This window comes from Garra rufa, chromosome 20 (assembly GCF_049309525.1).
Source record: "Garra rufa chromosome 20, GarRuf1.0, whole genome shotgun sequence".
In the NCBI taxonomy this organism is placed as follows: Eukaryota; Metazoa; Chordata; class Actinopteri; order Cypriniformes; family Cyprinidae; genus Garra; species Garra rufa.
The window spans coordinates 31,136,671-31,162,704 of NC_133380.1; the positions used below are offsets into that span (position 1 = coordinate 31,136,671).

Consider the following 26,034-nt stretch of genomic DNA (forward strand, 5'->3'; position numbering starts at 1 on the left):
AAATATAGTTAGAATTGCAAGATATACACTCGCAATTCTGGCTTTTTTCTCGCAATTATGACTTTCTCGCAATTGTAAGTTTGTATCTCTTAATTCTGACTTTTTTTCTCAGAATTGTGAGATATAAATGCACAATTGCTAGTTGTAAAGTCAGAATTGCGGGATATAAACTGACAATTGCGTGAAATAAAGTCAGAACTGCAAGATATAAACTCGCAATTCTGGCTTTTTTCTCACAGATGCGACTTTGTATCTTGCAATTCTGACTTTCTTTCTCGCAATTGTGAGTTTGTATCTCGTAATTTTGATTTTTTTTTTCAGAATTGCATCATATAAACTCACAAATTTGACTTTATTCTCAGAATTTTGAGATATAAATGCACAATTGCGAGTTATAAAGTCAGAACTGCAGGATTTAAACTCACAATTGCGTGAAATAAAGTCAGAATTGCAAGATATAACCTTGCAATTCTGGCTTTTTTTCTTGCAATTGTGAGTTTGTATCTCGCAATTCTGACTTTTTTTTCCCAGAATTGCATCATATAAACTCACAATTGTGACTCTTTCTCAGAACTGTGAGATGTGAAATGCACAATTGCGAGTTATAAAGTCAAAACTGTGGGATATAAACTCACAATTGCGTGAAATAAAGTCAGAATTCTGACTTTTTGTCTCGCAATTATGAGTTTGTATCTCGTAATTCTGACTTTTTTTCTCAGAACTGAGAGATATAAATGCACAATTGCGAGTTATAAAGTCAGAACTGTGGGATATAAACTCACAATTGCGTGAAATAAAGTCAGAATTCTGACTTTTTTTTCACAAATGCAAATTTTCGCAAAATTTGTATCTCGCAATTCTGACTTTATAACTCGCAAATGTGAGTTTATATCACACAATTCCTGACTTTATAACTTGCAATTGTGATTTATATCTTACAATTCTGAAAAAAAGTCAGAATTGCGAGTTTGTATCATGCAATTCTGAGAAAAAAAGTCAGAATTATGCTTCCATACTTAACAGATGAAAGGATAGTATGACAAAGATATCGTTACTAAAGTTTTATTGTGAATATGCGATTGAGCTGAAGAATGAATGCTGTATCAAATGCAGATAATCACACTTGCCGAGTCCATCTCGCTCTCATAACACAGTGAGCTTTTAATACAGTAATACAATAAGCTTTCAATGAAGCAATTAAACGTTCCTTCGCTACTAGTTTCAAGTGACATTTTCGAATTAGTAAGGGCTTTGACTCAGTTGTTAAACTGTCAGCTTGAGTTTCAGTCCATGGTGAAAGGAAATAGTTTCTTTTGTTGTTGTTTCTTATGTTGTTTACACACTTGCGCCGTCAAACTGACAAAAATATCACACGTCAAAAATATCATACTCGTGGCATTACGTTATTATTATTTATATAACATGTTTTATTTTACTTTTGTCCCAGACTTAGACTTTTAACTTTCAAATAAATAACCTTCTTTTAATAAAAAAAATCTAGGTAAATATCACTTGTAGGTGTCATGTCCAAAATCATAATGTCAAATTATCCAAAAGCATGAAAATATGATGTGTATTTATGACGCTTCAGCTGGGTTCCTTTACTTCCTTTTACTACCCTGTTTTAACTGTACTAAAGCTCATATAGTTGACTCAAGGCCAGCAGTACATAGAGATTGTGAGCTCTGAATCACATCCGCTCTGACTTACAAACAGTGTTGTTTTAATCAGACTTTAGTCATGTGAGTGTGTGCCTTGACGACGGTCCGTAGAATTCTTAGAAAATAATGCACACCCGAGGCATTATGCGACGCGAAGCGGAGTGGCCGTTACACCTCGGGTGTGCATTATTTTCTAAGAATTATGTGTGTATATTTATATATATATATATACACACACACACACACACACACACACACACACACACACACACACACACACACACACACACACACACACACACACAGTGTATAGTTAAGCACGCACAAGCAGGTGCATTAACACAGATTATTTCTCTCATTTAGTGTACGGTATGCTGATGAACTGAATGGCCGCTAATGCTGCATTAGGAGTGCAGTGGGACGGACATTCATCTGAAAGACAGCTACTACCAGGAACAGAAAAACAGGCTTCATGCTTTCAGCTGTAATTTCACATTTGACTTACCTTCATTAAAACCTTCATACATGTATAATTAGACATCATCAGAGCCAATTACTCCACCTGTACCACAGATTCTCAATGGCGGACACTGATTTGATCCAAAACATACAATCACTGATGAAAAAATGCAGTGGATATGAAATAGAAACGCATATATGATTTCCGATGGGTATATGTTGTAAAATGTAGAAGATCTGAACTAAGGTAAATGGTTTTAACTATGTACTAAACAAAAACGTGTTTTCTTGGTATTTAGATGTCTGTTATATGAACAAACTGCTTAAAATCTCAAAGCTCACATTCACATAAATGTTCACGAGTGAGTCAGATGTTAATTATGGATACTAATGACTTCTGGTTAATTAAGCACTCTTTAAAATTATTTAAAACAATAACAATAATTTGGTTATTTGACTGGTTCATTACCAGAACCGACTCATATGCAGTGTACGTGTTTTTGTGGGCAGCTATGAAGACGAGCCATCTTTATCAAGCCATCTTTATCATAATAAAGATGGCTTGTTTTTAATTTACTGTGTTCGCCTGTACTTTTAGCTCTTCACATTAGTTTTCCCTCTGTTTCTTTTCTCCTCACCCAGAGGACAACTTCAGCTTATCTCACTGACATGACCTTAAGAGTTAATATTCCCAATCACAGAGCCGCTGTGAGCAGTGACACATAACAAATGCGGTCATTTACCATGATTTACAATTAGTCAGTTGGGAACACAATATTTTTTTTAATTTTATTTTATATATTACCTGAAAGAAAAAGAAAAGAGAGGACACACAATTACTGGGGAGACATGCCTACATTTTTGCTCCAGTTGTGTTTGACTCTAAATTTGACAAGACAATGAGATTCATCGTTTGTTTGTTGTAATTATTCCAATGATATTAAATGTTTCAGTAACACTTTTAGGGACCAATTCCCACTATTAACTAGTTGCTTATTAGCATGCATATTACTAGCATATTGGCTGTTTATTAGAACTTATAAAGCACATATTAATGCTTTTTTTTTTTTTTTTTAGGGATGCACCGAAATGAAAATTCTTGGTCGAAGCCGAACAAAATTACACGCTGGGCCGAAGGCCGATTGCCGAACACGTTTTTGTGTGTTTTTTTTCCCCAATGTATTTTGCCAATTTTTTTCACCATTGCATAAATTAAATAGCCAAAATGTGCTTTTTACAGTTTTGTCTTGCTTTTCAAAAATAAATAAATAAATAAATAAAAATTACAAAACAACAATTAAAAAATATTTACTTAACACTGAACTTTTTAAACATTTAGTAGACATTATAGCCTACCAACAAAGCACAATTTAACTTAAAATTAATAAGTTAGTAAAATAATATTCTTTGGGCATTTTTAAGACCCCCTTCTTGAATCAGGCATGTGTTTTTTAATGTACAAATAAATGCAGCCATGCTGAGCAAAGGAGAATGTTATAATACATGTATTAATCGAGCTGTTGTAATGATTGTTATCATTATTTGTGTCTTACTTTTTTTATTTTATTTTACAGAACAACAAAATTACGTTAACATTTATGAATGTTGACTTTTATTTTGGTGGAAACCCACAAGAAGACCTCAGTACTACTTTTTGATGACAGCAGCAGATTCATGAATGATTCTGTCCTTGTTGCACGTTACACAAACTTAATATAATAATAATAAATTATGCTAAATTACATGCAACTAACCCTTATCCTAACCCTAACCATATAGTAAGTTTATGAAGTTAATTAATATTACTTGGTACTTAAATGTATGATTTCACTGTAACAAGGACACCTTAAAATAAAGTGTAACCTATTTCTATATATCTAATTAAGAGTTAATCAATCATTTTCTGATTATTTTACAGTTGTAATAGCTGTGACTAAAAAATCTCAAGCTCCACAAGCCTAGCTGGGTAAGCCATGCTGATGTCAGTCATGAAACTAAACTTGAATAGTTTACATGCACTAATCTTCATCAACCAAAATGAATCTAACCTGATTTAAGATTCTGAGGTTTATGGTTAAATAAAAACTAAATCTTGTGATCTGATTCATATATTCATTTGCAGTTGCATTGCATGTATCATGAACTCCTCTTGATTTACATGATGTAATCGTCCATCACAATGTTTCACTGTAAACGTACTCTGATTCCAATTTGGCAGACATAGCCCAACCCTAATTTAGACTTATCAAAATTTAATTCAAATCAAACTCATTTGGATCGGTTGAGGTATTTACATGAAGTCTTTTCAGTCTACATAAGCCAACAATCAAACAGATGATGTAGGTGAAAATGAATATGACTGTCACTGATGGGGACTGAACAAGGATCACCAACTGTCGAAAGAACAACTTTCAGACATCTGAAGATTCAGGGAGATTCATCTGTTCAGAGAGTGTGTTGCAACCTCAGCATATGAAATTTTGATTTTATTGGTTTTAAACTCTGCGCAGCCAATAACTCACTGGATAAACACTGAAATATTCTGAACTCATCCACATTTAGAAGTCAGTAAATATTCAGTCTAGTGTTGGAATAATAGACAATGCCATTGTCCATTGCGATGGCTGACAGACATCACAATGTTGAGCCGGCATTGCGATTATTTGGAAAGAAAATATATTTCAATGCTTTCTTTCACAATTATATCATTGGGTAATTATACTGTATATAAATTGCAGGCATCAGGAAGCTGATATTAATATGCGGGCATCAAAATCGTTTTTGAATGCACACTCGTTTTCATCTGCCCTTATTCTTTTATGTGGTAAGCGAAATGTTATGTACTGCAATATAACAGGCTAATGCTAGCAAGCAGGTAACCATGTTTTCTGTGCCTTTCCAAATACAAACTCATGCTTTAGGCAAACCCTAAACCCTCGTCCCAATGTCATTGTCCATCGCAGTGTTTCACTGTAGACATCGTCTTATGCTAATTTGGACTAACCCACCCAAAATCATGTAGTTTAGACATTACCCAACCCTACTTCAGTCTCATCAAAATTTAATTCAGAACAAACTCATTTGGATCGGTTGGGGTGTTTACATGAATTGTTTTTTGTCCAAATGAGCCAGCAATCAAACAGATGATGTGGGTGCATGCAGTGCTTGGTGTAAATCTGTTACCTGTGTGAGTACATCTAGCTGTCCTACAATGTGCTGAAGGGTGCTGGTCAGCGCAGTGGGAAGGCTGTCCAGCTGGGCGTCAGGCGGGCCATCCACACTGGTGGGTCTGACCGGAGAGGTGCTGCCACTCTTCTGTGAGGTACGGCCATCAGACAAACCAGCGGTTTCTGACTCCTGCAGGAGTGATAGGAATCTGTTAGTATCACTGAGCCCTTCACACATGTTTGTCAATCTGTTTGTCAAAATTTCACCATTTGGTGTCTGAGGGTATTTGGGGGCCTGGAGAAGTTTTGACATGCCCTGACATTTGTGTTTTTTCAGTATCTTAAAAACATTAATAGTTAAAGTCTGATTACACTGTACGCAGCACAAACTGTGCTACAATAATATGCGAGCAGCATATGTTTGCGTTTTTGAGAAAACAATGTTTATGTGTGATTAGTGGAAAAACTAAAACTTAAGTTACTAAAGTAAGCCCATATGACATACAGAACAGTGTATGTTGTATAACATTTTGAGAGCTGGATGTGGTAGACCAGAGTTTGCTACAACATGATGTGAAAATAATCCTGCTCACTCATTCACAGAAATCAATATATTGATTTAATTTTGTAAGATTAGAGTTGTGTTAGAAAGGCCGTATGCGAAGAAGCGACAATTGCCATGAACATTTAGTGATTTACACATCAGAGACAAGGGGCCATCACCTTCATCAAGGGGCCATCAGTGAGTAATGTGTTTGTGAGGTAGGTAAGAAAGAAAGAATGTGAAGACAGTAAAATAATGGGGGTTTTGATTATTTGTATTTTATTTACAACACAATATAATCAATATATACACAGTGAAGACCAAGGAGACATGATTGAACATACTGATCTAAACGCTAAGACTTGAACAGTAACACACCTTTGTGCCAAACATTCTTAGACTCCAACATTCATAGTGTTACAGTGTAAACAATCATATTACTTTTATATTTTGTGGTTTTATATTTTATAGAACATTAGAAAACATCCTGGCATTGTGAGCCATTTAGATGCAGTGAAATGACACATATTTCAAAATGTTTCACTTGATTTCATACATGTAGTCAGGAATTATATTTAAGAAATATCAAACTTGTAAAATGCGATGCGATCTAGGAAAACCCAACACATGGTGAAATGTTACCTTTTTTAGGTTTTGATACCATATGAAAGCTGGGTTAAAGCCCTTTCCAAAACTGTTTTTATTTTGTCCATACATTTACATTTACATTTATTCATTTAGCAGACGCTTTTATCCAAAGCGACTTACAATTGGGGAATACAACAAGTGTTTCATCCTAAGGAGGCAGAGCGACATAGGAAGTGCTCAAAAATACCACATGTCAGGCGTTGTTAGAAGAGTACGGGCTAGAAAGGGAAGATCAGGAAAGAGAGGAGAAGAATTTTTTTTTTTTTTTTTTTTATTGAGTCAGATAGTGTCGAAAAAGATGGGTTTTCAGCAGTTGCTTGAAGACAGTTATGGAGTCTGCGTTCCAGATGGGGGTGGGAAGATCATTCCACCAGGCAGGGACGTTGAAGGAGAATGTTTTGGAAAGTGATTTCGTGCCTCTCTGTGGTGGTACAATAAGGCGTCTTTCACTAGAGGATCTCAGACTTCTGGAGGGAGTGTAGATGCGTAGTAGTGAATGGAGGTAGGCAGGTGATGAGCCGGTGGCTGTCCTATAGGCCAGCATCAGTGTCTTGAATTTGATGTGAGCCGTAACCGGTAGCCAGTGCAGGGATATGAAGAGAGGTGTGACATGGGCCTTCTTGGGCTCATTGAAGACGAGCCGTGCTGCTGCATTCTGAATCATTTGTAGAGGTCTGATTGTACATGCTGGAAGACCAGCTAAAAGAGCATTGCAGTAGTCCATCCTGGAAAAGACCAGGGCCTGTACGAGGAGTTGTGCAGCATGCTCTGTTAGGAAGGGCCTGATCTTTCTGATGTTGTGCAATGCAAACCTGCAGGATCTAGCAGTTTTAGCAGGTTTTACTTTCACTTCACAGGTTTAACGGGAGCTGTCTGTCAAGACAGGAGCGCTATACTGCATCATTACACAAACAGACTAACGTCTGTTTTCCTTTATTTATCATGGACATAGTCTCTGAACTTTTGATAACCCCTTGTATGTTTAGATAGCACAAATACTGTACCTTGTAGTTTACATTTAGAAAAGCGAGTGCAGCTCAACTGTTCGCACACCTGTGCATAAAACAGACTGTCATCGGACTTCTCCATTGGAACTTCCACATCCGATCCTTCATTTCTGGATGTGAAATTGTCCATTATGACATTGTTTAGGGCACTGACAACACCAAGATTGAGCAGATTGAACAAAAAAAAATTGTTTAAATGAGCAGCTTACAGTACTTCAGACTGTGTTGCGCTCCGCTGTCTGATGATATTAATTAATTAATAAATAAATAAAACTTTGCGTGCCATAGTTTTCACAAGACTGGTGGGGAATGTGCAATAAAACACCTTTAATAAATATGTTACGTGTTTTTTTTCTGATAGGTTAACTGTTTTTGTAGTGTTAAGGGAAAGCACCTCCACAGCGCATTCTTAACATAAGAGAAAGAAGCAGTCGTTTCTGCTTGCTGCAATAAATTGCTACTTTTCTGCAGTAAACAAGTGGATTTTGTCAAGATACTTTTAGAGATGATAGACAAGATGTTATAGAATGATAATTTAATGAAAACCAAATTTTGACAAAAAAATAAATAAATATGACCTATTTTTCAAATTTCCTGAAAATTTCCCAGTACGACAACAACGGGTTTTCCCAGATGTGTACACAAATGTGTACAAGTTACGTCACAACAACACAATTAACTAACGTAAGTAGTTAATCTAATCATCTCCTCCACTGTATCAAGCTGTGATCGCATGACGTTTTTCTTCTGAGGTATATTCTGTCTTATTTCTCTCAGTGCGTCTTCTTCCAAAAACAAACAGTATCTGAGTATCATGTCTGTGAGGCAAGTATTACATGGTTCAGGTTGTTTGATTTAATATTGGTAATGTCGGTAAAGAAAGCTTACAAAGACCGACATGGCAGAGAGCGCACCCGGTTTGTTTTCTTTATTTTACAAAAGCACATTGTTTTGTTGTTATTATGACTATAAGCAAATAAAAGTGAACCCTTTGCCGTTTCAAATGATACCTTATTCTTATCCGCACAATCAAAAATTATAGAACTAAGTATATTAGTTCTTTTTGCGGCCGTTAAGAAAAAACATAACTTACCACACCGATGCGGTTTTCGACCCAAGAGGGTAAAAAAAAAGACAACTACTTAAAAAATCTCAGCCCATTAAGTGTGCGTGTGATTTAGAGCAAAGATGACTGGCTCTTTACACTGTTATTATCTTTTTTCGAAGTGTTTGACTGACATGTAAGTAGGCGGTTCTTCACTGATCAAGTTGCAATCATTTTCACATTAATGTTGAAGTGGTCATTGTGTGTCTGATGATAGTTTAAGAAATCAAGTAAGCATGTTGTAATAGTTTAATTAAAGTGCTGAGGGGAAAGTAAAGGTCAGCTGTATAATTGACTCATGTTGCCTGGTTACAGTATTATGGATACAAATGAGAATAACAGCATATGGGACTAACTGCTACTGGAAGACAAGAGGACGCGGAAAAGCCATCAACATTACAACAGCTCCATCAATAAAACATATTACACCAATAAAGGCTGATATTAAACCCAGGACAACAATGATTCAAGATACTAATAAGCACTTTTACCACCTTGAGTGCTATGTGTCAGGTGTACATTACACTTGACAGTTTTTCCCAGAGTTTGTCCATGTATATAAGCCTCAGTATGTCTATGGTGAAGGTTCATGACAGTAATCCACACGAAACATCTGCATCGTCACAAGCCTCAGAGTCTGTATGTTTCCAAGTGTTTAACTGCATGTAGTCTAATTACTGTCGGGCTGCTCATTAATGAAAATGAAGGAGCAGAAACTGAAACCATCTTAAATCAGGAGAACAGATGGTGTGAAATGAGTTCACGAAATGAACATGACTGACACTGATGGGGATTGAACAAGGCTGACCATGTCTGCTGTGTTCACAGAGCAACAACTAACTGTCCAAAGCACAATGTTCAGACATCTGAAGCTTCAGGGAGATTCATCTGTTCAGAGAGTGTGCTGCGCTCCACAACCTCAGCATATGAAATTTAGATTGTATTGGTTTTATACTCTGAGCAGCCAATAACTCACTAGATAAACACACTGTTGTCTGAGACCGTCCTTGCTGCAAGTGGACCTCTGTCACGTCGCCCGAATCATATTTTAAGATTGGACAGGATCCCAAAGGGGAAAAAGCATTAGCACAGAAATCACTACAGAAATAAGGAACTCTATAAAAACTTTTTGTTCATTTTTTGCAGGTTGTCACTCAACTTATCCATGTTGATAAGTTTTCAGGTGTTGTTTTTTTATGTAAACATGCTTTTGAACAGTGAGAGACAACATAACAAAAAATCCAGAAAAACGCATTAAAAAAAAAAGTTATAATTTGCATTTTAATGAGTGAAATAAGTATTTGATCCCCTATAAATCAGCAAGATTTCTGGCTCCCAGGTCTTTTATACAGGTCACAAACTTAGATTAGGAGCACTCTCTTAAAGGAAGTGCTTCTAATCTCAGTCTGTTACATGTATAAAAGACAACTGTCCACAGAAGCAATTTAATCACAAGATTCCAAACTCTCCACCATGGCCAAGACCAAAGAGCTGTCCAAGGATGTCAGGGACATGACTGTAGACTTACACAAGACTGAAATGGGCTACAAGAGCATCGCCAAGCAGCTTGGTGAGAAGGTGACAAGAGTTGGTGCAATTATTCGCAAATGGAAGAAGCACAAAATAACTGTCAGTCTCCCTCGGTCTGGGGCTTGAATCAAGATCTCACCTTGTGGAGTTTCAATGATCATGAGAACGGTGAGGAATCAACACAGAACTACATGGGAGGATCTTGTCAATGATCTCAAGGCAACTGGGACCATAGTCACCAAAAAAACAATTAGTAACACACTACACCGTGAAGGACTGAAATTCTGCAGCGTCCACAAGGTCCCCCAGCTCAAGAAAACACATGTATAGGCCCGTCTGAAGGTTGCCAATGAACATCTGAATGATTGGAGAGGAGAACTGGGTAAAAGTGTTGTGGTCAGATGAGAACAAAATGAAGCTCTTTGGCATCAACTCAACTCAACAGTTTGGAGGAGGAGGCATGCTGCCTATTACCCCATCTCCACTGTCAAACATGGAGGTGGAAACATTATGCTTTGGGGGTGTTTTTTTGCTAAGGGCACAGAACAACTGCACCACATCAAAGGGACGATGGACGGGGCCATGTACCATCAGGGCCAGGGCATTGAAGCCAGCCAAGGCATTAAAAACAGGTTGTGGATGGGTATGACTCAAAACACATGGCCAAGGCAACAAAAGAGTGGCTCAAGAAGAAGCACATTAAGGTCCTGGAGTGGCCTAGCCAGTCTCCAAACCTTAATCTCATAGAAAATGTGGAGCGAGCTGAAGGTTCGGGTTGCTAAACGTCAGCCTCAAAACCTTAATGACTTGAAGAGGATCTGCAAAGAGGAGTGGGACAAAATCCCTCCTGAGATGTGTGCAAACCTGGTGGCCAACTACAAGAAACATCTCTGTGATTGCCAACAAGTGTTTTGCCACCAAGTACTAAGTCATGTTTTGCGAAGGGGTCAAATACTTATTTCACTCATTAAAATGCAAATCAATTTATAACTTTTTCAAAATGTTTTTTTTTTTTTTTTGTTATTCTGTCTCTCACTGTTCAAATAAACCTACCATTAAAATTATAGACTGATCATTTCTTTGTCAGTGGGCAAAGATACAAAATCAGAAGGGGATCAAATAATTTTTTCCTCACTGTATATTCTATCACAACCTGTTTCTTAAAAGAAGAGCCTGCTGAGAAAAATTTCCGCTATTGCATCATGTCTAAAAAGCTCTCACGTCTAAAGGCCCGCTGAGCACTGTCTCTCACATTTTTGGAGAGGCAAAGTTGCGTTCTGTATGAACGGCATCTAAGACTGCATTTATTTAATTCAAAATACTGTAAAATATTATTACAAATATCACAAGAACTGTTTTCTATGTTTAATATATTGTAAAATGTAATTTATTCCTATGATCAAAGCTGAATTTTTAGCATCATTACTCCAGTTGTTATCAACAGACGTGATGCCCATGCAGTCTAATGTGGTCAGAGGGTATGGCATCAGGTCTAAGTTCTTCAACTGAGTGAGGCAATAGGAAAAAAAAATAAACAGGCAGTCGCCTCGTTCATACAAGAAAGACAGCGCTCCTGCCATAAAACGCCTCCTGGACACATCTGGCAAACAGGTGCCATTCGAGTGCCTCTTCCTGGTTCAAGCTAGGTAAATATTTGCCTGTGTGACCCTGGTGATTTCAAGGCAAACAGGGGTGTCTGTTGAACACACGCTGATGGGATGGTCGAACAAAGCCACCCGATATACACCAGCAGGTCTGAGTATGGTAAATATAAAGTGCCGGACCGGACACTTACTATAGTCACAGAGAAACTACTTATCAGTGATGCTACGATGGTTGTGACTACAAATCAAACATAGAGATTACCATCCCTTAAACCCAAATAACTCATCCTGCAGAATTTATGCTCATGAGTGTTTTAGAGTGAAGCGTGGCACTGTGTTCATTTACAGTACTTGCGATCAGTTTGAGATCTGCTGTTTTCAGTGTCTTAAAGCAGTTCAGTTCACAGTAAATACAGCGAACTCAATATCTACATGTGCTGTGAGTTTAACATGCATTTGGGAACACAACAGGCACTAGAGTATTTTCACATTTGCATAATTTCTAACACTTCTTAATTTTGTGTAAAGTGCACCGGATTGGTAAATCTAACTAAAATGTACAGCATTTTTGGACCAAGGTTTACCCCCCATAGTCTCACAAAATCCTAGGGCAAACATTGGGTGTGTTGTTACTTTACTAAGTGATCAGATGCACAAGATGCTCTTAAATCCCGGGAATGTTAGTAGACAGGAATGTTAATCTAGCAATGCTAGCAGATGCACTTCATCAACCACCCCGAACAAGAAACAGCAGTGAGACCACTCAAAATAACTGTAGCAACTGCATGGTAATGCCCTGCCAACCAACCAACCAGAAGACCCTAACAACCACCTAACCAGTGGTAAACGAAGTACACAAATCAATTACTTAAGTACTTAAGTACAAGTACAGATACCTTAATAAAATATAACTCCAGTGAAACTACTAAGTACTTTGTGGAGGATGAATTTCATTTATTTTTCATTGTCCTTTATACAGCGATCTAAGGTATTATCTTTTTGAATCGATTCAGTTGAAAAATCCTGATTTATTTTGGAAATATGAAGCTGAAATGCTGTGTTGGTTGTTTGAAAATAATGTTTTTGCTTTTGCAAAATTTGTGGAAAAGGCCTGGTGTCTGCGGCAAAGTATTTTGTATCCCACTTGACGAATTTTCTCCTTTTTTGTATATGTTGTGCTTTGCTTTGTATTCTGCCACGTGGCTATTGTATATAATCTGTCAAAGTGTCTAATAAGCCCATGAGGGCTGGGCACCAATTAAGGTGTTTGACACTCAAATAAAATATATCATCATCATCATCATCATTTACAATTTTACTTAGGTTGAAAAGTATTAGATTTTTAATGTACTTAAGTTTTAAAAGTGAAAAATACTGAGCCATGAATGTTTATTTTTGTAATTCTAACTAATGTTTTTATATTTAATCAATTTCATAAAATACCTGGGGGAGAAGGGCACTGTCATACACTGTTAAAATGTTAAGGGCCAGATTTACTAAACAGGGCAAATTAGCATTAGAGCACAATTTCATAAAAGCGCTAATAGGAGGGAAAAATTGTGTGTGTGATTTACTGACAATGCGCAAATTAAAGACCACAACCAGATCATTTCCATAATGAACTGCGCAATCTACCATGAGCAGTGGAAATTACCACCTGCTTTAAGGCATGCTTTTTTTGGCATTAAACAATGGTGCAAATACCAGTAATTTGACAAGCGCAAGCATTAGTAAAACGCAATGCATGATTTATTTTAATACTCTCAACTTGAAAATTCAAATGCAGTGTGTGTCAAAAGGTGCTACGGCTTATGAGCACATTTGTGAACCTAGACCACAAAACCAGTCATTAAAGGTAAATTTTTTGAAATTGAGATTTATACATCACATGAAAGCTGATACACTTTTCATACACTTTACATTGATGTATGATTTGTTAGAATAGAACAATATTTGGCTACAACCAGATACAACCATTTAAAAATCTGGAATCTGAGGGTGCAAAAAACAAAATACTGAGAAAATATTTAAAAACCTTTAAAGTTGTCAAAATAAAGTCTTAGCAATGCATATTATAATCAAAAATTAAGTTGAGATATATTTACAGTAGAAAATTTACAAAATATATTCATGAAACATGACCTTTACTTAATATCCTAATGATTTTTGGCATAAAAGAAAAATCGATAATTTTAACCCATACAATGTTTTTTTGGTTATTGCTACAACTATACCCATGCTACTTAAGACTGGTTTTGTGGTCCAGGGTCACATTTATGTATCTTGAAAAACATGTCTGCCAGTGGCCAATGAAACTCGGTGAGCCTGTTTGACTCATAACCCCAAAAGTTCTGTTCGATCTATGAAATTTTCGGGCTATTTTGGATTTTTTGAAAAACCATACTTTTGCAAACTAGTCCTAGGTTTTTCCGCCTACATCCTAACCACACAGAAACTATAAAGGTCTTAAAGTGCTTAAACCCCAGTAATCACTGCTTGCAACTTTTAATGTTATGTTTAGTTTTTTACCTAAAACTTTTCCCAGTGAGACGGTGATATACAAATACACATAAATATTAGATATACACATATGTGACCCTGAACCACAAAACCAATAACGGTTGAATAAATAAGCTTTCCACTGATGTATGGTTTGTTAGGATAGGACAATATTTGGCCAAGACACAACTATTTGAAAATCTAGAATCTGAGGATGCAAAAAAAAAAAAACTAAATTGAGAAAAATGCCTTTAAAGCTGTCCAAATGAAGTTCTTAGCAATGCAAACTACTAATCATAAATATAATTAGTAATACAATTACAAATTACTAAATTTACAGTAGGATATTTACTAAATATCTTCATGGAACATGATCTTTACTCAATATCCTAACGTTTTTGGCATAAAAGAAAAAAAACTATAAATTTGAGCCATACAATGTATTTTTTGGCTACTGCAACAAATATACCTGTGCTACTTAAGACTATTTTTATGGTCCAGGGCCACATATTAGATACACAATATGATTAAATATGAACAAATATATCCTAAAATTTGTCATTAGTAACTAACTTCTCAAGCTCAAGCTCTCAAGATCTCCATTCTTGCCTCATTTTCAGTCGGATTTGTGAATTCACTGAATTGTTAACTGGAGACTCGCTTTGACCGGATTATTTGAATCAGTTGTTGACTGGACATAAGCTGCAAATCCTGAATGAAACACTCAGTGCGATTTATAAACATATTTAACAGGTTCATTTAAAGTAATCCACTCTTTCACAAATCGGACACCGCAATCGCATATCGGAGCCGGTAATGATTTCTCCAGTCCAAAATAATGAGGAAAGACATGTTTTTAAAGGGGTCATTGGATGCCCATTTTCCACAAGTTGATATGATTCTTTAAGGTCTTAATGAAAAGTCTATAACATTCTTTGGTTTAAAATTTCTCAATAGTTGTGTTAAACAACTCCCATTTTACCTTGTCAAAAACAGCTTCGTTCACAGCGACCTGTTTCGTTGCATGACCCTTTAAATGCTAATGAGTTTTGCTCACCCCGCCCCTCTCGCTCGTGGGGTGATAAGCGGTTCTCTGAGAGATTGTAAACATTAGCCACATGTTGACGCGGAACATAGATATGCAAGCATAGACACATTTAGGTAGATCTATTTGAGTATTCGATTTTAAAATCCTTGATTGCATTTTGCCCATATATACACAATTCTGGTTTAATATATGCGCTTTTATTATTTACATAATTTCTATACATAGTTTCTATTTTTATTACTATAAAAAATTTATTATAATGACCCGATTAATCGTCAGAATAATCAACAGATTACTCGATTACCAAAATACTTGTTAGTGAATTTTGCATCCATTGATCCCTAGATACAAAAAAAGTACAATATTATGCTTCGGGAGATAGTGGAGTATACGTTTCTCAAAATAAAAATACTCAGATAAAGTACATATACTTAAAGTACTTAAGTACAGTAACAAAGTAAACATGCTGTTACTGTCCACCACTGCACTTAACAATGTGCTAAAAAAACTTTTAGAAAACCAACCACAGAGCAACCACCCAGCACACCCTAGAAACCACCTAGCAACATGCAAAAATACACTTAGCCGAAGAGCGTCACACTAGCAACAACCCTCACATTATCTTCACTAAATCCAATCACTCTAGTCTTCTAAAACAAAAAATATGTGCGCTTATGTGATTTTTCTAGAAGCCATAAATTAGTGACGAATCATCAGTTATGTCCAGACATAAATAAACTGCTAGGGCGGTTTAAGTCAGTGTAAGTATGAGGTGCAGTGTGAATGACAGCTGTAGTTTGATTCCTTCATGCTGTACAGTGGTGCGGCAGTTGTCGCATTCCCTCCACCTGTCAGACGGCAGCGCTGGACGTGGAGTCCAGCTCGTCTCAGCACTGCAGTGAGAGGAAACTCTTTAATCAGTGCCAGCTCGTCTCCAGTGACTCAGCCCTGCTGCTTCTAAAGGATATTTATTACAAAGGTAAGCGTGGGATTGTCCTAATCTTCCCTTTTGATTCGCTCACATGGAACGGAAAAAGGTGCATTTAGTCATCCATTAGCTCGGAATAAACTTTTTTCTCTCTCTACTCCAGTGATGGTGTGACTCTAGGACGCCACAAGGTGCATTTCTGCAGTGCCGGGTAAGTGGCACTGCCCAGCCAATTCAAATATTTACTTGCAGTGAAGTATAGCCTTATATAAACCATGTGCGGCCGCTCCGGCACACTGCAGCTCTATATTTAATCAAGCTGGGCTGGTCTGGATTAGAAAAAACAGTTCAAATACTAGATCCTTATTACTGGAACAATGGAAAATGTTTGGTCAAGCAGCAGGAGCTTAAATTATCCATGCTGAAATCAGATGGCTGTTGTGTGTGTGTGTGTGTGTGTGTGTGTGTGTGTGTGTGTGTGTGTGTGTGTGTGTGTGTGTGTGTGTGTGTGTGTGTGTGTTTTAATTAATTACAAGACTGACAAAACAGACAAAAAGGACAGATTTCATATCAATGAACACTACATTTAAGTTAAAGGAGAAGTTCACTTCCAGAACAAAAATTTACAGAAAAAGTACTCACCCCCTTGTCGTACAAGATGTTTATGTCTTTCTTTCTTCAGTCGTAAAGAATTTTTTTTTTTTTTTTTTTTTGAGGAAAACATTTTAGAATTTTTAGGGCTGCACAATTAATCGAATTTCTAATAGCGATCGCGATTACATGAAAAAAAAAACATGGGTAAATCAAAATACAGAGAATAATTATTTATAACAAATTTTTTAGAATTTTGAATGCACTTTGAGATGGTCACAATGCACAACACCGCTTTATTGCAGAGACGCTCTGGATGAAAGCGCACTTTCATCCTCTGACAGCAGACGGCGCTGAACATAATGCAGCCGTTACCCTGGGAACCCCGGAAACAAAGCAGCTTTCAGTTTTGAAAAGTGTTTAAATGTTTTAAATAGCCATTTAGATTTGTGTATTTTCTATGGTGTTCATCACAGCGCCAAATACTTAATATTTAGACTTAATAGGCTATTTATTTTCAACTTTTTTACATTTTAATCTGGACTACAACATGCCCAAGATATTATTTGAAAGTGTTTTGATTCTGTATTGTTCTGTCAAACTTTACATTAGTGCTTCATTATTTAACATTAGTTAATTCACTAGTTAACATAAACAGCCAATGAAAAATTATTCTAAACATTAATTAATCTTAGGTCATTCTAATTTTTAACTAAAGTTAACTATGAGATCTTACATTGAAGTAATATCTATTGGTCTTTATAATTCTTTTGCACTTTAATCTGTGTGAACTTTATACATTTTTTGAGTATTTCTTTATTGTATTTAAATGTTATTAAATCAAATTATGGCATGCAGTTGCTTCAAACAAGCTATTTAAAACTTCAATCAATGTAAATTGTGATAATCATAATTAATAATCGCAATTACAATTTCAAGGGAATAATCGACAATTATGATTTTTGTCATAATCGTGCATCCCTAATTTTTCTCCATATAGTGGACTTCTATGGTGCCCCGAGTTTGAACTTCCAAAATGCAGTTTAAATGCGGCTTCAAACTATCCCAAATGCGGTTGTAAACAGTCCCAGCCGAGGAAAACAATCTTTTTTTTTTATTTTTTTTATTACAATTAATATACTTTTTAAACCCTGTCTTGTCTTGCTCTGCCTGAACTCAGTTTTTTTTTTTTTTTCAGTTTAAGACAGTTAGGGTATGTTGAAAAAATCCCATCTTATTTTCTCCCTCAACTTCAAAAATAATTTCAAAATTGCCCTACCTCACTGCAGAAGTACCGACCCAGTGTTTGCAAAGTGAACATGCAAAGATCATCAAACAACCTTAACAAAAAAGGTAAAACAGTGATGTAGGGCAATTTTGAAGTTAAGGGAAAAAATGAGATGGGAATTTTTCAACATACCCCAACTGTCTTGAACCGGAAAAAAAGTTCAGAGTAACTGTCAAGACAAGCGTTGAGGTTAAAAAGTACATAAATTGTCAATTCTTTAAAAAAAAAAAATGCTTGTTTTGCAAGATAAGACCCTTTTTCCTCAGCTGGAATCGTTGGAATTTTGGAAGTATGCAATTTGGAAGTTCAAACTCGGGGGCACCATAGAAGTCCACTATGTGGAGAAAAATCCTTAAATGTTTTCCTCAAAAAACAATTTCTTTACGACTGAAGAAAGAAAGACATGAACATCTTGGATGACAAGGAGGTGAGTACATTATTTGTACATTTTTGTTCTGGAAGTGAACTTCTCCTTTAATTTGGACTACATTATCTGTAAACGCTTGAGAGGCAGATCTCGGCCGGTGGAACTGGAGCTGAATGTTAAGGAAGAGCCTGACGAAACAAACACAAAAACATGAAAGCTGAAGAGAGCTTATGCTGAGCCAACAGGCTTCCAAAAAGCAGGATTAACTCTTGTTGAGAGGTGGACTTATTCACAGCTCAGCAGTAAAACAGCTGCTCAAACACACACACACACACACACACACACACACACACACACACACACACAGTGAGACACACTCACGCACCCTTTAACACCCTCACCATGAATCACCTGGACTGGAAAAACCAACAGTGGAAAATTTCCTGAGGCCCCAGTGAAACTCTGAACTGCACTGGTCTGACGGATCCATCAATAGCTGCTTCCTCCAAACACAGTCATTCATCAGGAGCCGCCCCACACAGACACACACACACACACACACACACACACACACACACGCGCTTCATCATGCTGCTGTAAAAGAGAGAATGCACATGTGATTAAAAGGTGCCACAGGCCTAATATAAAGCGTGTAATGATCATCACGTCTGGTGCTGGATGTGAAAGAGCGTTCAGTCGGGTAAAGCGTTTCAGTGATTCATCACTTCATTTTTTTGCATTTAACACAGAGTATCTTTTTAAAGACAGCTAGATAACAGGCTTTTGTTTAAGTATTGTTTGGTAATTTATGCATATGGCACTCACAAAGGATAAATTACATTTACAATACTTTTGCTATCATAGTCAATCTTTAAAAACACTAATACGTTAACATAACTGTTCAATGCAATCTTTAACACGAAATGTAAAATGAAGATCTGTCTTTCATACAATCTGTTATATTGTTATGATGCAGAAAATCACTTGCTTTTTTATTCTTTGACAAAAACAGTATATTATTTTAATCTCAGCCATCTTTTTTTTGTTTTTAAGTTTATTGTGACTTTTTATCACATAGTTCTGACTTTTTTTTTTCTCCAGAATTACGTGAATTACATTATAAAATCAGAATTGCAAGATATAAACTCACAATTTTGACTTTTCTCAGAATTGCATGATATAAACTCACAATTGTAAGTCACAAAGTCAGGATAGTGGGATATAAACTCACAATTTTGACTTCTCAGAGTTGTGATATAAACTCACAATTGTGAGTTACAAAGTCAGGATTGCGAGATATAAACTCACAATTTTGACTTTTCTCAGACTTGTGTGATGTAAATTCACAATTGCGAGTTATAAAGTCAAAATTGTGGGATATAAACTAACAATTTTGACTTTTCTCAGAATTGAGAGTTATAAAGCCAGAATTGCAAGATAAAAGTCGCAATTTTATTAAATTAATTAATTGCGACTTCACAATTCTTAATTTTTAACTCTGAGTTTATTTTTTAGTTTAATTTTAACTGAGTTTATATCTCGCAATTCTGACTTTATAACTCACAACTGTGAGTTTATATCTCATAATTCTGACTTTATAACTCGCAATTGTAAGTTTATATCACAATTCTGACTTCATAACTCACAACTGTGAGTTTATATCTCGTAATTCTGACTTTATAACTCGCAATTGCAAGTTTATATCACAATTCTGAGAAAAGTCAAAATTGTGAGTTTATATCTCACAATTCGGACTTTACAATTCGCAATTGAGTAATCACATAAGTCTGAGAAGTGAAAAAATTGTGAGTTTATATCCCACAATTCTGACTTCATAACTCACAACTGTGAGTTTAAATCTCGTAATTCTGACTTTATAACTCGCAATTGTAAGTTTATATGACAATTCTTAGAAAGTCAACATTGTAAATGTATATATCTCACAATTCTGACTTCATAACTCGCAATTGTTGAGTTTATATCTCACAATTCAGACTTTATCACACAATTCTGAGTTTATATCTCGCAATATATCTGAGTTTATATCTTGCAATTCTGAATTTTTAAATCGCATTTGTTGAGTTTATATCTGGCAATTCTGACTTCATAACTCACAACTGTGAGTTTATATCTCCCAATTCTGACTTTATAACTCGCAATTGTAAGTTTATATCACAATTCTGAGAAAAGTCAGAATTATGAGTTTATATCCCACAATTCTGACTTCATAACTCACAACTGTGAGTTTATATTACACAACTCTGAGAAGTCAAAATTGTGAGTTTACATCCCAGAATTCTGAATTTATAACAATTTTGACTTTGTATCATGCAATTCTGAGAAAATGCAATTTTGAATTTATATCTTGCAATTCTGACTTTATAACTCACAATTTTAAGTTTATATCACAATTCTGAGAAGTCAAAATTGTGAGTTTATATTTTACAATTCTGATTTTATAACTCGCAATTGTGTTTATATCACACAATTCTAAGAAAAGTCACAATTGTGAGTTCATATCTCGCAATTCTGACTTGAGTTGACTTGAGTTTATATCCCATATATTCCTACTTTAGGTATCATACAGGAAATAACTTATAATATAGATATAATGTGTCAAAAAGGTTTTAGAAGTGACAGTTGAGTTTTTCTTCAACAGAGTAAACATCAACAGCTGCTCCAACTGCAAAATTAATTACACTTAGATATGCTGACTTTACTTAAAACTGTTTGTATTATGTTTGTATTGTCTATTGATTTTGTGTTGTACCTCGTGTAATGAAATCAGCTGTGTGTCGAGGGTGTGAGGCAGAAGGTTGCTGTTCATGTAAAGCATCACTTATTAGGCTCCATTTCCACTTCATTTAGGATCTTGTGGTAGAAGATCTATCTAGGGTTTCAAGCAGAGCTGTGGTATCGTCAGAATCTTGCAAATTAGTCTGGTTTAATGAGATTAATGTGTGCCTTGTGGAGCGCTGAAAGTAAACAGCTCCCTTGCATTTCACACTGGCAAACGCTCTAATTTTCAAAGCTTTTCTTCTGCTCATAAATGAGGACATTTGAGCCAGAGAGGACTTTGTAAATTCATAAAGGAAAAATGGCTGAGGATTCTTTCCCTCTGAGAGCATCTCCATTTGTCATCATGTACGATGAGCTTCAAGCTCAGGTTCATATGAGGTGGGAGGAGAGAGACAGAAATGACAACAAAGAAAAGACAAAAGCAGCCCGAGAGAGGAGAGAGAGGAGCACAGGTCTTACACACTGCTGCTCTTTATCACTCTGCCTTTGTTTCTCAGAAGTGCTCTTCGTGGAAACTGAAAGATCAGCCATTAGACGGCGAGAGAAAGAGAGCATCCTCACATAAGAGCCTCCAACCTGTCAGAGGCAATTCTGTGAAGTACGGCCAAGCAACTGCTACAAGGAATTATGGGATTTTAGTTTTTTCCCAGTAACCTGACAGAGGCAAATATTGATTGCTCAGATTTGAACTCTGCATTTCCCTTCTTTGCAAACAACTTCACGAGAACTCAATAAAAGAACAAAGTTTTGCATTTGCTGTACAGAAAACTGCATAAAGGTAAAACAAGGTAAAACAACACGTTTATTACTAAAAAGCAGAATTAAATCAGCCAAAATAGCTAATAAACAATCACATGAAGGGTGAGGAGTATGTTTTACTCTTGCTTTCATTTTGTTAGGATGGGTGCTGTTTTCGGGATGTGTTGTGACTTTATAAATTCTACAAATGTAAATGGGGCAAACTGACTAAACAATATTTCTGCATGTAATTCACTAACTTCATGCAAACTAGTGAAAGCATGTGCTGAAATAGGGCCCTATGAAATGTTAAATATTTTTTCCATTTTAATTTTCTGGTTTCCATTTTAATAATAATTGTATTATTAGTAGTATAACTGTAATTACATTAAGTAATATAATTTTGTCTATATTTGTTCAAGTTAAACCAAACTTTTATTTGGACAGGTTACTGTGAAGACCCATACGTTTCTGTTTGTAATGATATGATGATTTGTTTTTCTCAAAATAAACCATAAAATGCTCATGAAGTGACTCTCAGAGCAGTTCTACAGATCATGTTCGTGTGTTCATGTACTCATATTTAGAGGTGGCAGAGGCTGAAAACACTGAAAACACAATCCTATTTAAACAGTATTTTTGCGGCTTAAAATTCAGACACTAATCCATATCGCTTTTTGATTTAAGTGTACTCCTACTATTTATTCAAAATTCGGCCCTCAGCACTGGATCTTGAGTATTTACATTCATTCATCATTCATTTTCACACTAACCTTTTTACGTAAATTAGACTCTGTAGAGACTGCACTATTTACACATTGTAATTTGTCAATTGATATAAGTTATATAAGCTGTAATTTATGTAATTTATATAAAACTGGACATTTATCATATGTTCAAACTCCAGACCGGTTACATTTTATTTATTTATTTTTACGATTTTTGGTATTTTTCTTTTAAAAAATGTATTGTATTTATCAGTTGGAATCATTTCAGAAAATTCGGATATTTGAACAGAACTACATGTTGCTTAGGTAGCAATGGTATTTTGAAAAAGGACTTATCTAAACTAATCTCAAACTGTAAATAAATGATTGTTTATTTTCTGTTTAATTTAATACAATGTTTTTTAATTCTAATTTACAGAAGACACCCACTAAAATGTCATTCAGTGGACCAATCTTGTCAGGGATATTTAAAACAAAAATCAATTTATGACATATTAAAAACAAATTACTTTCACCCCAAATACTAATTAGTTGTAATTCTACATTTTCACAAATCTGCCACTATCCTAGGTTTTGCCCATTTGTCAGTAAGAATTGTTTCACTCATTTAAAAGACATTAAATTGTATATGCTCCCTTATTATTTTATATATTTTAATATGTACAAGTCAGAATAAGAATGTTGTTTGATTGTTTTTACATAAATATTGTGCTACACTGAATGACAGTGTAAAATTATTTCAACCAAATTTTGACATTTTATTCTCCAAAAACATATTGAAACCTCAAAAGTAGACACTTTACTTACATTTAATGTGCTTTTGTTAATTGTTAATTTCTTAACGTCTTTGACCCATATATAGTCTGAACAAAAATAAAAGTGCAAATTCATTCTCTAGCAGTAGATGGCACTTACAGAAAAACAGTAATACAGCGGTTAACCCCACATACAAAAATAAAATAAAAAATACTCAGATCTGCACGAGTGATTACAATGCAAGTAAATCACTTTCGTTTTAAAACACATAACTTTTGCTACGCCTGCGCCTGTCGTTTGCACTACTCCGGTGTTTTCTACCCTCGGAAACTGAGACTTTCCATCAAGTGATCAGTGCTACTATAGTTATAGGGTATAGTTTGTTATTGATAGGACAATATATGGCAGAGATACAACTGTTATAAAATCTGGAATCTGTGCATGCAAAAAAATCTAAATAATAAGAAAATTGCTTTAGCAATGCATATTACAGATCAAACAATTTTGTTTTGATATATTTACGGTAGGGAACTTACAAAATATCTTCATGGAACATGATCTTTATCTAATATCCTAATGATTTTTGGCGTAAAATCAATAATTTCAACCCATAAAACATATTTTTGGCTATTGCTACAAATTTACCTGTGTTACTCAAGACAAGGTTTTGTGATCCTGGGTCACATATTATATTATAATGCTTGACTGACCGATGTTAAGAGTGTATTTTCAGATATTTACTAAGCTGTGCCATTTGACAAACATAAGCTTTTTATATAGATATAAAAAAATTGTATATCAGTCTGGCAAGTAATAGTATATCAGTCTATTGCCAAGGTGTGTGGAGAGGGTTGAATCACATGAAACGTTTTTTTTTTTTTTTTTTTTGTGTGTGTGTGTGTCAGAACTATGATTTGTGCTGAAAAATTTCTTCATGTGTGGTGCATTAAAGCAGACTTTTATCATGCTTCAGAGATTATCCAGGTGATGCTGTGCCAGATCACGATGGTCTGCTGCTTCCTCCACAATACAGAACTCAGCACCGACTCATAACGTCTCAAATGTACTGTGAAAACTGTGCTCAGCACACATTTAGTGGGCATATTTGAGTCAGTACAGTACTGTCAATATTGTAACTATTTGAGCATGAATCTCACAGAACATGATTGGGCACATTTTATGTAATTTTTTGAATGGAAATGAGAAAGAAACAAAGCTGTTTTCAGATTAATTATATTATGCAATGCAAAACAAGATATACTATTTACACAGCAAACTTCATGGCAAGTCTGAAGACTGAAATAATAACAACAATGAGTGTATGTGAGAAGAGCCTGACTGAGCGCTGGAGCTCTTGTGTGAATGAGCATGGACCGTGTGCAGTGGAGCTGCAGTCGTATGTCTGGGCACGTGAGCGTGTGGAGGGGGAGACGCACAGATGTAGAGCAGAGAGATTACACACTCACTGTGATCCCAGCATGCTTCAGCATTGTCCCTGTAACCCCTCTGTCCCTGTCTCTCTCTCAATCTCTCTCTCCCTCTCACACACACACTAGCTGTGACGTCTGAACAAACATACATGATTAGTGCCACATCAAAGAAGACACTGACGTACGTTACACTTATAGTGACAGACACTCAAACACTTACTATCTGATACAATCCAGATTATTTACGGGGGCGTCTAACTATCATTGAGTGTTTTTTTTTTTTTTCGGAAATCTGGTCCTGTCTGTCCATTACACTCACACAGCGATTATATGTGGATTAAGACCTCTGACTCTTTACTCTTAGACTCCCGTCACGTGAAACTTGTGAAATAAGAACGGGAGCACCACACCAACATGAATCACTGCGATGGACCAGACCAGACCAAAATGAGGGGATTGCCCAACACTTCCAGAACAAAAATGTACAGACAATTTACTCACCCCTTTGTCACCCAAAATGTTCATTTCTTTCTTCAGTCGTAAAGAATTTATGTTTTTTGAGGAAAACATTTCAGGAATTTTCTCTATAGTTGACTTCTATGGTGCCCGCGAGTTTGAACTTCCGAAATGTAGTAATCGGTCATTGTCTTAAAGGGGTCATATGATGCCCATTTTCCTCAAGTTAATATGATGCTATAGGGTCCTAATGAAGCAAGCGATATCAGTACCTGGCCCTTTAAATGATATGAACCTCTGCTCACCCCGCCCCTCAGTTCTGTGGGGCGTGTCATTACATAGCACACGGGGTGTTGCCTAGACAACAGTTGGGTGTATAGTTGTATAGTTTGGGGAAAAATGGCACTGGGGGGGCTTTGAAGACACTGTACAACCCCATCCATTTAAAATTTAATTTAAAAACCAGAGTTGGAACCGAAACAAGATGACACCCGCAAAGAAGTTCGGCAATTACGGCTTTTACTGGATGTGTCTGAATGGTTAGTAAACTTATTGTCACTTTGATTTATCTTTGTAAAAGGGTATGTCAGGGTAGCGTACTGAGACAGATACGAGCGCGATGTGTTTACTGAGGTATAGAGATGAACGCGATGTGTTTACTGAGGCATAGAGATGAGCGCG

General features: G+C 35.9%; 1 protein-coding gene across 1 annotated transcript in view; it reads right to left on the minus strand.

Moving 5' to 3' along the window:
- The window catches only part of poc1a (POC1 centriolar protein A), an 84,604-nt gene that overhangs the window by 16,119 nt on the left and 42,451 nt on the right, over positions 1-26,034 (minus strand). The window contains exon 8 of the mRNA XM_073826070.1: positions 5,304-5,477. Coding sequence (XP_073682171.1) covers positions 5,304-5,477 — 174 coding nt within the window. The remainder of the gene's footprint in view (positions 1-5,303; positions 5,478-26,034) is intronic.